This window comes from Cebidichthys violaceus, unplaced genomic scaffold (genome assembly GCF_023349555.1).
Source record: "Cebidichthys violaceus isolate CVI_PGR_0920_01 unplaced genomic scaffold, fCebVio1.0.p SCAF_7, whole genome shotgun sequence".
Lineage (NCBI taxonomy): Eukaryota > Metazoa > Chordata > Actinopteri > Perciformes > Stichaeidae > Cebidichthys > Cebidichthys violaceus.
In genome coordinates, this window is record NW_027176927.1 from 9,942,925 (window position 1) to 9,955,536 (window position 12,612).

The 12,612-nt window shown below is 41.9% G+C and overlaps 1 protein-coding gene across 1 annotated transcript in view; it reads left to right on the top strand.

Moving 5' to 3' along the window:
- tsnare1 (T-SNARE Domain Containing 1) overlaps positions 1 to 12,612 on the top strand; it is a 161,267-nt gene that overhangs the window by 67,592 nt on the left and 81,063 nt on the right. Inside the window, exons 5-7 of the mRNA XM_068735802.1 lie at positions 10,815 to 10,905; positions 11,010 to 11,084; positions 11,265 to 11,321. Coding sequence (XP_068591903.1) covers positions 10,815 to 10,905; positions 11,010 to 11,084; positions 11,265 to 11,321 — 223 coding nt within the window. The remainder of the gene's footprint in view (positions 1 to 10,814; positions 10,906 to 11,009; positions 11,085 to 11,264; positions 11,322 to 12,612) is intronic.

The window sequence follows — 12,612 nt, forward strand, 5'->3', positions numbered from 1 at the left end:
TTTCATCGTCCTCTTTCATATTGATTATTTTTTTTTAGTTGAGCTGCCAGCAATTACCAGATTCAAAGCTGATGACAAAGTGGCCAATCTGAGATGATTGCGTCCGTTTAAAATGCATTATATCCCACAGTGTTGGCTGGCATGTCATCAATTCTATTGAACTTTATTTTTTTTATGATCGCCTTGGAAACTTACTGACAATGCTTGGCTGCTTTTATTTTTAACTGCCTATTTTCCTTCAGCAGTATTGATGCTGGATGCAAACAACACATCCCGTGCCTCCGACTGATGCAAATTGCATCCAGTATGATTTGTCATGTTATGTAGCAGCTTTGTGTTTCGAACGATTGTTCCAGAAACTAGTCAAGAGGCTTCTCTGATTCAAGAATTGAATGGTGAATTTTAGAGCTCAATCAAGCAGATGCTTTTGTTTTAAGAGTAGCTTTTTCTTTTGCAACAGTTTTTTATTGTCTTCGGTGACAAAAAGAAGGCACCATGCCGATTGAAAAAAACAGCATCAAGGATCAATGTTTCTTTATGAGGGTCCATTGACTGAAGAAAGCGAGCAACTGTCAGGGGAGACTGACTAGATTCATTTTTAAAGAAAAATGGTACAGAATGGTTTGCAATATTCTTTAACCTTAGTATCACAATACTGAAGTAGTGAAGTAAGTGGAGATGCTGCTTCTGGACAGCCCAGTCGCCAAACATGTTTTGGCATTGTACACTTCTGCAAACCATAGCATTCATCAGCTATAATTAGGGATAATAACGATTATAACAAAGGAAAAAGTCCACGAGGGGCGGGGGGGTCAAACAAACACAGGACTTTCACTCAGGAGGCTGCTGTTTGTATCCTGTGTGAAACCAATACTTCATGCCTGTTATGTAACGTTGTAACACATGTTACATAATGTAGCATTAAGTTAATTATTTAAGGTGGTTACGCTGTTCCGGTTGTTATGTTACGATATTACGCTATCATTTTAACAGCAAACATGATCTTTTTTTCTAACCTTAACCAAGGTTTGTTGTAGGCTGATGTGAAATTTATTTATTAGATATATATTTGGTTCAGAAATGTCGACATATGTATGCCATGGTTTGCAGAAACGTACATGAATGAAACCCAAAATTGTCTAAACCCCCGTCTACACTGAAAGTCTATCAGACGTGTTTTTCACTTCACGTCTTAGGGGCCGATCGCACCGAGATGCACATGAAAGGCGTTGCTCGCAAAACCATTATTTTCTTATGGCCTGGCGTGCGCTCCTCTGTTGTGCCACGCGTTGCGTTTTCAGGTGGTTTGTAGACACGCATAAAAGTTACATACAGTATATTCTAAACTTTTCAGCGTCAGGCATGGAGTCAAACCGCTCATCAATGTCACACTTGACCGAAGCAGCCAATCAAATCAAGCAAGAAGCGGGCTTTACTACTTTGCCGCTGACTTCCTGTTTTGATACCGGTAGATGTGGTAGGAACGGACATTGATATCAGTAATAGTTAATTACGATGAACAAAGCACCAGCAAGCGCTCGATGTCGGCACTGAATCCATGTTTTCCCCGTTATTTACATTGGACCTCAGCTCCACCGGCTCATCAGCTGTTTTGCCCGACTCGCTTTGCCAAGGGGCGTTTTTGAAGCGGCCGTGCCTGATGCAATGCGTCTCGCCGTGATTGGCCCCTCACACAACAGATCACCTCTCATTTTAATCTGTGCAGATGCAGACCTCCTCTCAGCTCCGTCCGACTTAAAGCATTGATTGAGGGCTCCAGGTCTATTTCATACGGAAACGTGAGGTTGATGGCCAACAAAAAGGCACAGAATAACTGTCTCTGGCAATCAACCGTGTGTGTAGTTCTGTTAGCTGTTAGCATTCAACAGTTTAGCTGTTAGCTGTTAGCCAAACCCACCGTCCATAACAAAAAAAGGGGTGAACTGTTCTCCCCCACTGTGTCTCTGGACGCAGGGCGGCAGCTGAAAGCCGGCGATACACTCAGCTGTGTGATCCCCTCCGGCCAGAGTCCGGTTAAGGGTAGACAGTGAGGAGTCAGCAGTTTATCAATTGCAGTATTAAACAGACAATAGAACATGCAGTCATAAACAAGCGCCCGTAATAGTATGCAGTTTGCTGCAGCAGTAGGCAAAGACGGACACAAAGAAGCACCACACACGCGCACACTTTTTACCAGCATATCCCTCCTCCCCCCTCTTTTGTACACACATATTTTGTTGTCAATTTTATGACATATAGACAGAGAGAGAGAGAAAGAGAGAGAGAAGGTGACAGAGGGAGGGAAAGAGAAGGTGAACTATTGCACGCAATGTTACTTACAGGAGCCGTGGGACCCATGGGTTGACCCGCTTACCTCTACTATATGCAGTTTACATATTTTGTCATGAATCAGATTTATGTATGCTGGGTCACTTCTGGGCCGGATGTGGCCCGCAGGCCTCCTATTGAATAAGCCGGCTGTAGATGGTTAAGGAAGAGATTGGGGCCACGGTTGGGGTTAGGGTCTGCCAATTCTCTTGACGGAGGTAGGATTTGTACACAGGCTCAGACCCACCTAAGGGCAAAACCATCCCAGAGTGTTTGGTTTGCTCATGAGATTTTGACACAAACCGATAACAACGCTTGAAGTGAATGAACCTCAGATTAGTGTATATTAGGTATCAATCCAAACAGATCATTCTCTCATCACATGGAGCAGTTGGGGGACTAACTCGCTTTTTAAAACAGAGAATGTCCTATCACGCAGTGGAAATCACATGCTTGACCCCCACCCATCCACTGACACCACCTACTCTGCTCCCCTCTCCCTGTGCCTTGTCCCATTCATTATTAACTGCAGTAACATATGGACTACTACCACTGTAGCTAATCTCCATCCAGTCATGCTGAAAAAGGACATATGCAGGCATAGAGTACTAATATCACACACACACACACACACAGACACAGACACACACACACACACACACACACACACACACACACACACACACATGTTATCCTGAATGAAATAAAAGCATGTCTTGTTTGTGGCCTTGGTTAGAACGGTAACCCGCCATCTTCTCGCCCCGCCATCTTCTCGCCCCGCCATCTTCTCGCCCGCCTATTGGCAAAAAAAAAAAAAAAAGTCTAATCTCATGGTTAATAGAATTTGACCCGCCCCTGTAATCGTGGAAATGCACACGGCAAAAAAAGTCTAAGTAGATTAATGGCCGACACCCCCTGTGTGTCATTGTCTTTGTTAGCGCATTAGGCATTCACTGATGTTCCGGCTGTCACATGCCAGAGGACACGGGGCTGTGTTTGGAGGAGGGTGCCCCCGACTGAGGGGCCTCTCTGCAGACGCAGCATGTTGTAGAAACATCATGAAGCCACATAGACTCTGCTGCAAGGAGGACATGAAATAAGGTCTTTATTTTCAATAGTGCTGAAAAGTAACAAATTACTTATATTACTTGAGTAAATCCATTTTCTGCTACTTTCCCCCGTTTCCTCCACCAGGGGAGTGTAGCACTTTGTACTCATTTAATTGCTGGAGTTATTTTGTAGATTGACATTCTCACACTGCACGTAATAATCTTAATCTATTTGTCTGTTTAATCTTATTTTACTTTAAAAAGAAAAAGTTAAATAATTAGCCATTGTGGTGAGATAATTTAAACTCATGAATTTGAAAGAAACAGCAGTCCTTTATTTGGTCTTTTTTTATATTGTTTTATATTGTTATTACTAGGTCTAGGACTCAATAACTAACAAATCATTACTTACAAGGATGGAGATTTTTGTGTCATATTTTATGATTCTTACATGTACTTGATGGATTGCTATGCTATTTAGTTCAGACATTTATAGAGAAGACTTAATGGTCCTACCGTGCACTTGGACTACTAATGACATTCCCATCAGTCTCAGCTGTATTTTGTGTTTACTGCAAATTAGCAAAGGCTAGCATGCTAAAAGGCTAAATTAAGATGGTCAGCATAGTAAACACACACCAGCATGTTAGCATCGTCACTGTGAGCATTAGCATGCTGATGAGATCATCAAATAGTTCAGCCTCACAGAAGGGGTTTCAGAAGGATATTGTCTCTCTGTCAGAGAATACAGAGAAAACGCTCATATGTGTCGTTCTGGAAGGCATTGACAATTACCTATTTCCTCAATAATTAGGTTAACTTGCTGGAATATTCAAAACACACCCACATTATGGACCAGCAGGAACACGCACAGCTGCAGGGTCCTAATCGTCGTTTCCCCACACGTTTACCGGCGTGACACTAGAGGCCTCGGAGTCTCACAACTGATAATTACCGTTCTGTGTAATCACAAACCAACTATTTAATACAAATTAGATTCCTAGAAAGCAGATAAATCAACGTTCCTCACTGGGCACACGCACGAAACGGGGAGAAATGTCACAGCCATCTTTTTCAGACTCGCATCATGACTGCGTGGAATGCACCTCTCCACCTCGTCCTCCTCCACTCTTACACAACAAGCGGGCCGGCATCACTCTGCCTTCTCAAACCCACGTGAAAGCACCACTTTTCATACAGCCGTTGCGTATGTGTGAACCGACAGTAGGTGTATATTCTGTTGGAGATGCACATTTAAATGTCAGATGGATTTCATAACTGCAGCTGTGTGTGTGCCCATAACGGTATAATTTTACCGTGTTTGTGATCTGGGAGCTGAACTTTTCTTCCCTGTTGCTCTGAGTGGAAGGCTCCAGATGAGCACCTGAAATGCATCCGGATAAATGTAGATATGGAAATGTCAAGTGTGTTTTGGATCAGCCGCCGCTCGCATGTGTAGTCAGCATGTCAGGCACATTGGAATTTTTAGTTTTTTTATTATTTTTTTCATTTTTGGGCATTTCATGCCTTTTATTTGATGGTGACAGTGGAGAGAGACAGGGCATCTGGGGTAAGAGAGTGAGGAAATTACATATAGCAAATGCTCAAACCGGGTGCTCTTCTGCTCAGGGCATTTTCACCCATGTGGAATGCTCCCCTAACCAGTCGGCTATCGAAGTTGCCACAAAAGGAAAGTGCTAAATGTAAAGGTATCCCATGTTAACGCTCAGTGTTTCTCACCTAAATACATGTATCCTTGAGACCTAACTATGATGCTGAATGCATTTCCTTCCTCATAAAACTAGCCTAACCTATGATTGAAGGACGACCCGCTCTTCCGCTGAGCCACAGTCGCGCCACACTTGAAGAGCCCATGTCACCAGTCATTTTTTATCATATTTAAAGTGCTGAATTGTGGGTATTTTCCAACCCCAATATTGACTCTCCCCTTCTCCCCTGAGACGTTAACAAGACCACAAACAAGACAGGACATCAAGGCGCTGTGTGCGTCATCCAACGCGCGCACCTGATCACATCTTCTGACACTGCTGTAAGCTATTAAGCTGGGATCAGACTCTACATTGTTGTAGTCTTTTTAGATGATCACAGTTGGTATCAAGTAGTCTGATCTTAGCATTAACAGTTGTCTGACAGAACAGATGGGCTTGAATTATTCTCAATATAGCTGCCTACACAGGCAGCGTAAGGATCGATACTTCAAACTCGTAACCACAACCCACAGCTGTGCTCATGCATGTATGTACCAACATTGGCCAAGTTTCTGGAAAAATATAATCAATTATATAAGTTTACTAAGGTATTTAAGCACCCATTGCATTACTTTTGTTACTCAGAACTCCTCCTTTGAAGGCTCCTTTAGGCAACTCCAAACTTCCATGATCACCTTTCACTTAGCAGCTAGCTGGCAGCATGGAAATAATAACTGTGGACTTATCAGGAGCTGCAGTTCCTCTCTTTTGGAGAGGCTAAAGCTGAGAGAGAGGCTAAAGCTGTTAGAACAAAATGTCTCGGAAACCCCCCTCCACCACACCTTTGAGACGCCTATGGTGGAGCTGTGGCCCACTATTTCTGTAACTTTCAGAAACTTACAATCCAAAATTCACTCTGAACCTTGATTGGCCAGTAGAATGGAGGTGTGGAGCCAGGGTTTGAAGTCTCCCAGCTCTCTTCTTCATCCTTTACACAACTTTTTCAGGCTCTTTTTGTTTGTACAATAAAGTGTAACACTATGATATCCTTCCAAGGACATGGCTTTTCTGAAAATGTGCGCCATGTCCCCATATTTAACATATCAGCACGTCTCCCTCCTCTATATGACATCTCTCCACGTTCCTGTGCGGCCACTCAGCTCAGAATAGCTATAAGCACGTTTTCCTCTCAACAAGGTTGGACAACACATCATACAAACTAGCTAGTTCCTAGAATAACCGAGGCCTAACCACCCTCACACCTCCAGACCTTGTGATGAACCAACTCATCCCAGACCAGTCATCTGATACGCATAGAGATACAAAGTAAAGTCCCTTTCCCACTGGACAAAGAAACCCCACAAACATCCAGCTTTTGTCTCCAATGGGAAAGGTTACAATCCACACTTATTCCAGAGACAAATGACTCTGCAGCAGTCACAGGTATTTATGGCCTCCAGCTCCGATCAGCAGTGAAACATGACACCTGGTTGGACACGCTAATATCTGCCACTTTTCAGCGGGATGCCATGTGACACGCATGGAAATAAATTGAATAAATACAATCAGTCATTTTAACTTGCTCATCATCAAAACACACTTATTTTAAGCTAGACAGAAAAAAATAAAACAGAACTCAGTATAAGCGCTGCTCCCACCTGTAAAGCCCTTAAACTATGATTACTGTCAGAGAACAGCACCCTCATACCCCCCCCCCCCCCCCCCCCCCCATCCTCATCCACACCTCCCCCTGCAGCCAGCTGCTCCCAGACTCCTCAGTTCTCCTTCACCAGGGCCAGCCAGACCTCAAAGGAATATCAAACACCGAGCATGCAGGAGAAACACACAGCAGAGGTGACTGATTGAAATTCACAGTGGGAGCAATTCCAATCTTTTGCATGCTGTTTCTGGCCGCCTGGCTTTCGAGCTTGTTGTGGGGGAAGAGTGTGACTAGCAGATGTATCACCGTGCAGCTGTACTGCAGAGGTCTTCTCGGGGGTCCTCAGTGGTGGGCGAGCTCTGATTGTTTGGTATCAGTGTGTCAGTGGCGGGCAGGGCTTCCACTGACTCACGGATGATCCATTAGGGTTCATCAGCACTGAAGCACAGTTCACGTTGTATTTTTAGAATTTTGCCCTTTCACTTGCCTTTACTTGTACCTGTCAAATGAATACAGCTCTCCATCTGTTATAAAAAGTTGCCAGTGATTGAGTCACTTAAAAGACACTCGCTAAGAAATCCTTCAAGTCCGGTTCTCAATCACTTACGCCTATAATAATAGCTTGACTTTACAGAGAACTTTACTGAAGAAAATAAGTAATACTACACTCTGTAGGCCTATGTAAATTCTGAAAACTAACAGTCATGTAAATGTAGTGGGGTAAAATGACTACATTTTCCTCTGAAATTAAGTTCAGTAGAAGTAAGTAAAACGTAATTTAAATACCTAGTTTTGCCTAGTTGCCTGTTTGTGGGAAAAAGATTAGATTTATATTAAATATAGACGTTATCAGGATACTGGCACATATAAGTCATGTAAAAACTTAATAGAGAAATCAGAGAAAGACTGTAAGAAGGAAGGGAATACAACTGGTGTTAATGCCTCATCAATAGTTTCTGAAATAATAGCCAAACATTATTAGTATTATTACTACAATAATACAATTGTATGGGGCGACCGTGGCTCATGGGGTAAAGAGGGTCGTCCGGTAACCTTTTCACTCTGCTGTGTCATTTCCGTGGCTAACATGATGGAGCATTAGCTGAATGCGATTTCAAAATAATCCGTTATGAAGACACATGATGTGTCATCGTTTAGCTCGGCAGCTAAACGGTGACGCATGTGAGGTTCAGGCTGAGGTTTAAGGAGGTGTTAATTTGTGTGTGTGTGTGTGTGTGTGTGTGCAACCGTGTTCTGGCTGAGACTGATGTGTCTGTATACAGAATTCCTAATCATAAAGCATATATACCTCAATGGCAGATCCTGCAGGCAAATCAATAGTACAGCATGTAGAGTGCTTAGCCCAAGACATGTGAGTATAAAGGAACATTTTTATTTCATCAATTTACTATGACAATACTATTCAATTTATATTATCATACTAACTTATCTCAAGCATATACAAAGACGGCATTCTGGCGGTGTAAAGTCTTAAACCCTGATTAGATTATAAGTGTAAAACTTCCTCACATAGAAGACACTCTGTCTGTCTGTTATGACTTTGGCCGCGGTGAGACACTGGCTGCAGTCCAATTTAATTATTTCCTCACAGTACATTTTTATTTCCAGCAGCAACATTAACTTCTAGCCTGTCTACTTCCCTGACTTGTCAACTCTTTAACCCTGCTCTGCTCAGACATGATGGGAGATGTTTGTCAGTTTTTTTGCCCATCGCGACACTTTGGCTTTTTTTCGCAACAGATACTGAACCACAGTTACATGCCCCTTCTAGCCCCAGTGCACTGTGGACCGTCTGCTCCTCCTGCCACCAGCTACACGTAGATCAATATTTGAGTAGGCTACGCAGCAGCAGAGGTGTGTTTGTGTAGCTGCCTATCTCTGTGGGGCAGCCCGTTGTGGTGTCAAGTCTGGAGGATTGGAGTTGGCCTTTGCGGGGGGGAAGCGAGGCAGCTCAGTGGGAGGAGGGTTGTAAGCAGGATGACCTGCCAGCATAGATATTTAATAACTGTCTTAACCCGGACTTCCAGCGGACGTGGTGGAGAGTTGTGAATATGGCTGCACCTTCAACCTCTCACCCCGGAGAAGCTATCCAGCAAAAACACAAAGGTACAGAGAGGATTTGGGCTGTGTTACACTGTTCAACTCCATCAGACAGCTGTTAATGCTCCGTCACTCTGCCGGGCAAATGCAATCTCAAACCCATAAACCTGAGAGCAGGCTGGCTCAGAGAGTCCCGCAATGGGTTGTTCCTCTCTGGTTGTTTTTTTTTTTTTTTTTAGATGAAGTGTGTAAATTGCTTTTTTTTTTTTTTTTTTTTTTTTTTTTTGGCAGAACAGCTTTTCCAGTGCTTTCCTAAGATTCACAAAGATTCACAGAATGCCCGCTGTCAAATACACTCAGGGGTGTAAAGTCACCGTTTTCAATCACATAGCTAGCAAGCTTTAAAGCAACTAACATATAGGGTCAGGTTATGTTAGGGAAAAAAGCTAGTTTGGGAACTAGTTTTGATATGGAAATGAATCTACTTCAGAAATGTACAGGAAAGGTCTTGTAGGGGTGTGGTTGTGTATAGCGGCGGTACTATGTGTAGTAATGCCGAATTTGATTGACGCAAAATGGCCCAATCAGGTCTTTAACCCGGCTCAGTTGTCCTAAAAGTCGCCTGTTGTTTTCCATTTCATCATGGAGAAGGTTTTTTCCCGTATTTTAAAATGATATACACATTAACATGTGTTTGTTGTTTGCATATTGTATCTCCCATTTGTTTAGGCTTTGTAAAAATAGCTTTTTTTGGAAATTGTGTTTTTAAAAAATTTAAAAAATGGAACTGCATCTATCTACTGATATCTTCCATTGATACCTTTCACTACCATTTGTATGTATTGCAGTACGCACCATATTTGTAAATTGTTTTGTCTATTGCTCCATACAATTGAGAAGGAAGGGAACAATGACACATAGAGAATACATTGATGAAAAAAGGCAAGAAAAACAAGCAAAGATGAAAAGAAAAATAAAGATGTCCCCATGATGCCTTTCTTTTTCATGCATGCTCTGTTGAAGGGGATTCAGGGTCCTGCTCCAAAACCTTTTAATTCAACATACAGAGAGTATTCATCTCCCAGCTCCTGTCTTCTATCTTCCTACTTTTCACATTCAACCAAAATTGCACAATTTCTATAAACATTGAGAGTAAATAAATCTCTTTTTATCTCTACTTTATCATCCTTAGTCATTTTTTGAAATAGAAGGAGAAAAGAAAGGAGAGTTGGAGGGGAGAAATTAGAGAGAAGATGAACACATCAAATAGGCTTTTATATTTTAATCAGAGGGAGCTGAGGAGAAAACAAACATTCCTTTAAAGTCCCCTTCTTCCTATGTTTGTTGTTAGTTATCATACCATCTAGCGGAATAAACATCTGAAATAAAAAAATTAAATAATAATATATAAAGTCACTTGAATCAAATTATTTCCCCATGCTGCTGACTGAATGCCTCACATTGCTGTCATGTGAATGGCTATATATATATATATATATATATATATATATATATATATATATATATATATATATATATACACATTACAGTCATTTAGCAGACGCTTTTATCCAAACTTATTTACAATAAGTGCATTTAGCACAGGTAATCAAAAGAACGACTAATCACCAGAAGTCATAAGTATATCTCCTGTTTTAAACAAGCATCTAAGAGCATGAAGCAGAGCATAACTCAGAGCCAAAGTACAGTGCAGAAACAAGAAAAACAGTTAGTGCTATAAGTAATACGAATACGAGATCTTAGAGTATTACAGTTTGCTATGATACAGTGTAGAGTCCAGGGTGTTATTGGGGTATATTAAGGTAGGACCTTTAGCCGTTTTTTACTTTTGTCTTCTCCTTAAGAATTCAGTTTATTTTGAACTTTCTGTACATGTTTACTGTTCATTTTGTATTCTTGTTTGGTGTTCTAATTATTTGTATGTAATTCAGTAAATGCTGTATCTCTCTTTCTCTCTTTGCTTTTCCTCCGATCTTGTATCCCCAGACACTCCATGCAGCAGCAAACCAACAAAGTCATCACCAGCACCAGCCAACTCATCAAACAGCTCTCTGATATAATCAGTGGCTCTTCACGGGTACCTCATGCTCCCCTTCCTCCCTCATTCAGTCATTTTAAAGAATAAACAGTGGATTAAACAACATTAGAGCAAATTAAGGTTAATCTTGTTTTGTTGCACAGCAAGACCGTCTGCACCTGACCAGACTAAAGACCGAACTGTCAGAGTCTGTGCAGCGCTATGGGGATCTGCAGAAGGTATCCACATGTATTTGCTTTCAGTCAATATATTCTTATTAATAAGATGCTCCACTGACAGAAAGTTGTTCATATCTTAAGAGCTTATTGTTCCACATACAGGCGGAATAAAAACCGTCTGATCTCTTTAATGAGGAAAAGCTCTTCTCAACTCTGCCTCTTCATTTGCTCCTCTTTCAGAAAATTGCGGAGCGTTCAAGGGCCTTGCTCCCTCCAGCACAGAAAGACAAGAAGAAGGTGAGCTGATGAGAACCTGCCCTTTGTTTCACCGTCATTCATAAGAGAGCAGCGTGATGAGATGACATTTCTCTGCTCGATTGCATCCTCACAAGGGCTCCTTTGAAGCTCTGTCTGGTCTCTTCCACTTTGTTATATTACAGTGGACTCCATTCATCACATCCAACTCTTATGCTCTGCCTTTCTCTTTTTTCATCACAATCTAAATTGGTTGCTGGCAGGAGTTTATTTTCACTGTGAAGCCCTGTGAGAGCTTATAGATAGACGGGGTGTCTGTATAAGAAGGACCCCAGTCCCTTTCACACAGTGAGGCATACAGCGTATTAATCAAACACTAGAATCAGATCAGTGCTCTGTATTGGGACTGAAGAAGTCGGATCAGTGCTTCCCTATATGCACCCTTAGACAGAGTCCAGCTGTAGCTTCATATTTAGCGTACCGACATGAGAGCAGTATCAATCTTCCAAATCTAACTCTTGCACAAAAATAAGCGTATTTCACAGATGTCAACCTTTTATGTTGTAAATAGTTACACATGAACCAAGTATGACCACCTGTATCACTAAGGAGAACGCTCTGAGTTCAGTTCAGCGACGGAACAGCACCTCTGTGACTCACTCAACAGTACTTCAGTGTTGGGGAGGTTTGAACTCTTTTTGATTGAAGGACCCATCTTGTACACCACCTTGACGCTGAGCTGAATGGAAAAAAACATTTACAGCATCAACTCCTCAACTGGTTGGACAGTAACAATTCTGCGAAGAACCACTTTGCCCACAAAGAGCCTCTAAAAATCCATCTTTTTTTTTTTTTTACAGAGGAGAGAGTCATATGTATTAAGGTTTTATGTCCCTCTGAAGGCACATTATCAAGGTCCCTTATTGCTAGAGGTAAAAATGTTTTGGGGGTGGCGAGCTGTATGGTGCGTTATATAAATCTGACTAACCACAATGCATTGCAGCAAGTACACTAATCAGTGACTACACGGTGGAAGAACAAATTGGTCAAACTACCGCTACATCCAGTATGAGCAGTGGCAGTTGGAGAAGAGTCTGTGTTTTTCTGCTGTGGAAAAAAAAGTGGTTACATTTTTCTGTACACAGACAGCAAATGGTGAGAGGTGTCTTGATGGCTGATGCAGATACTCACATTTGCACTTTAGACATTTTGCAGATCAATGTAAATGTTAATGACGGCTTCCACCCACATCTTTGAATCCACGTCATCGGGGTCGACTGGAATCGACTGCAGGAAACTGGAGAAACCGTGAACTGTTCATGTGAACTTGTGC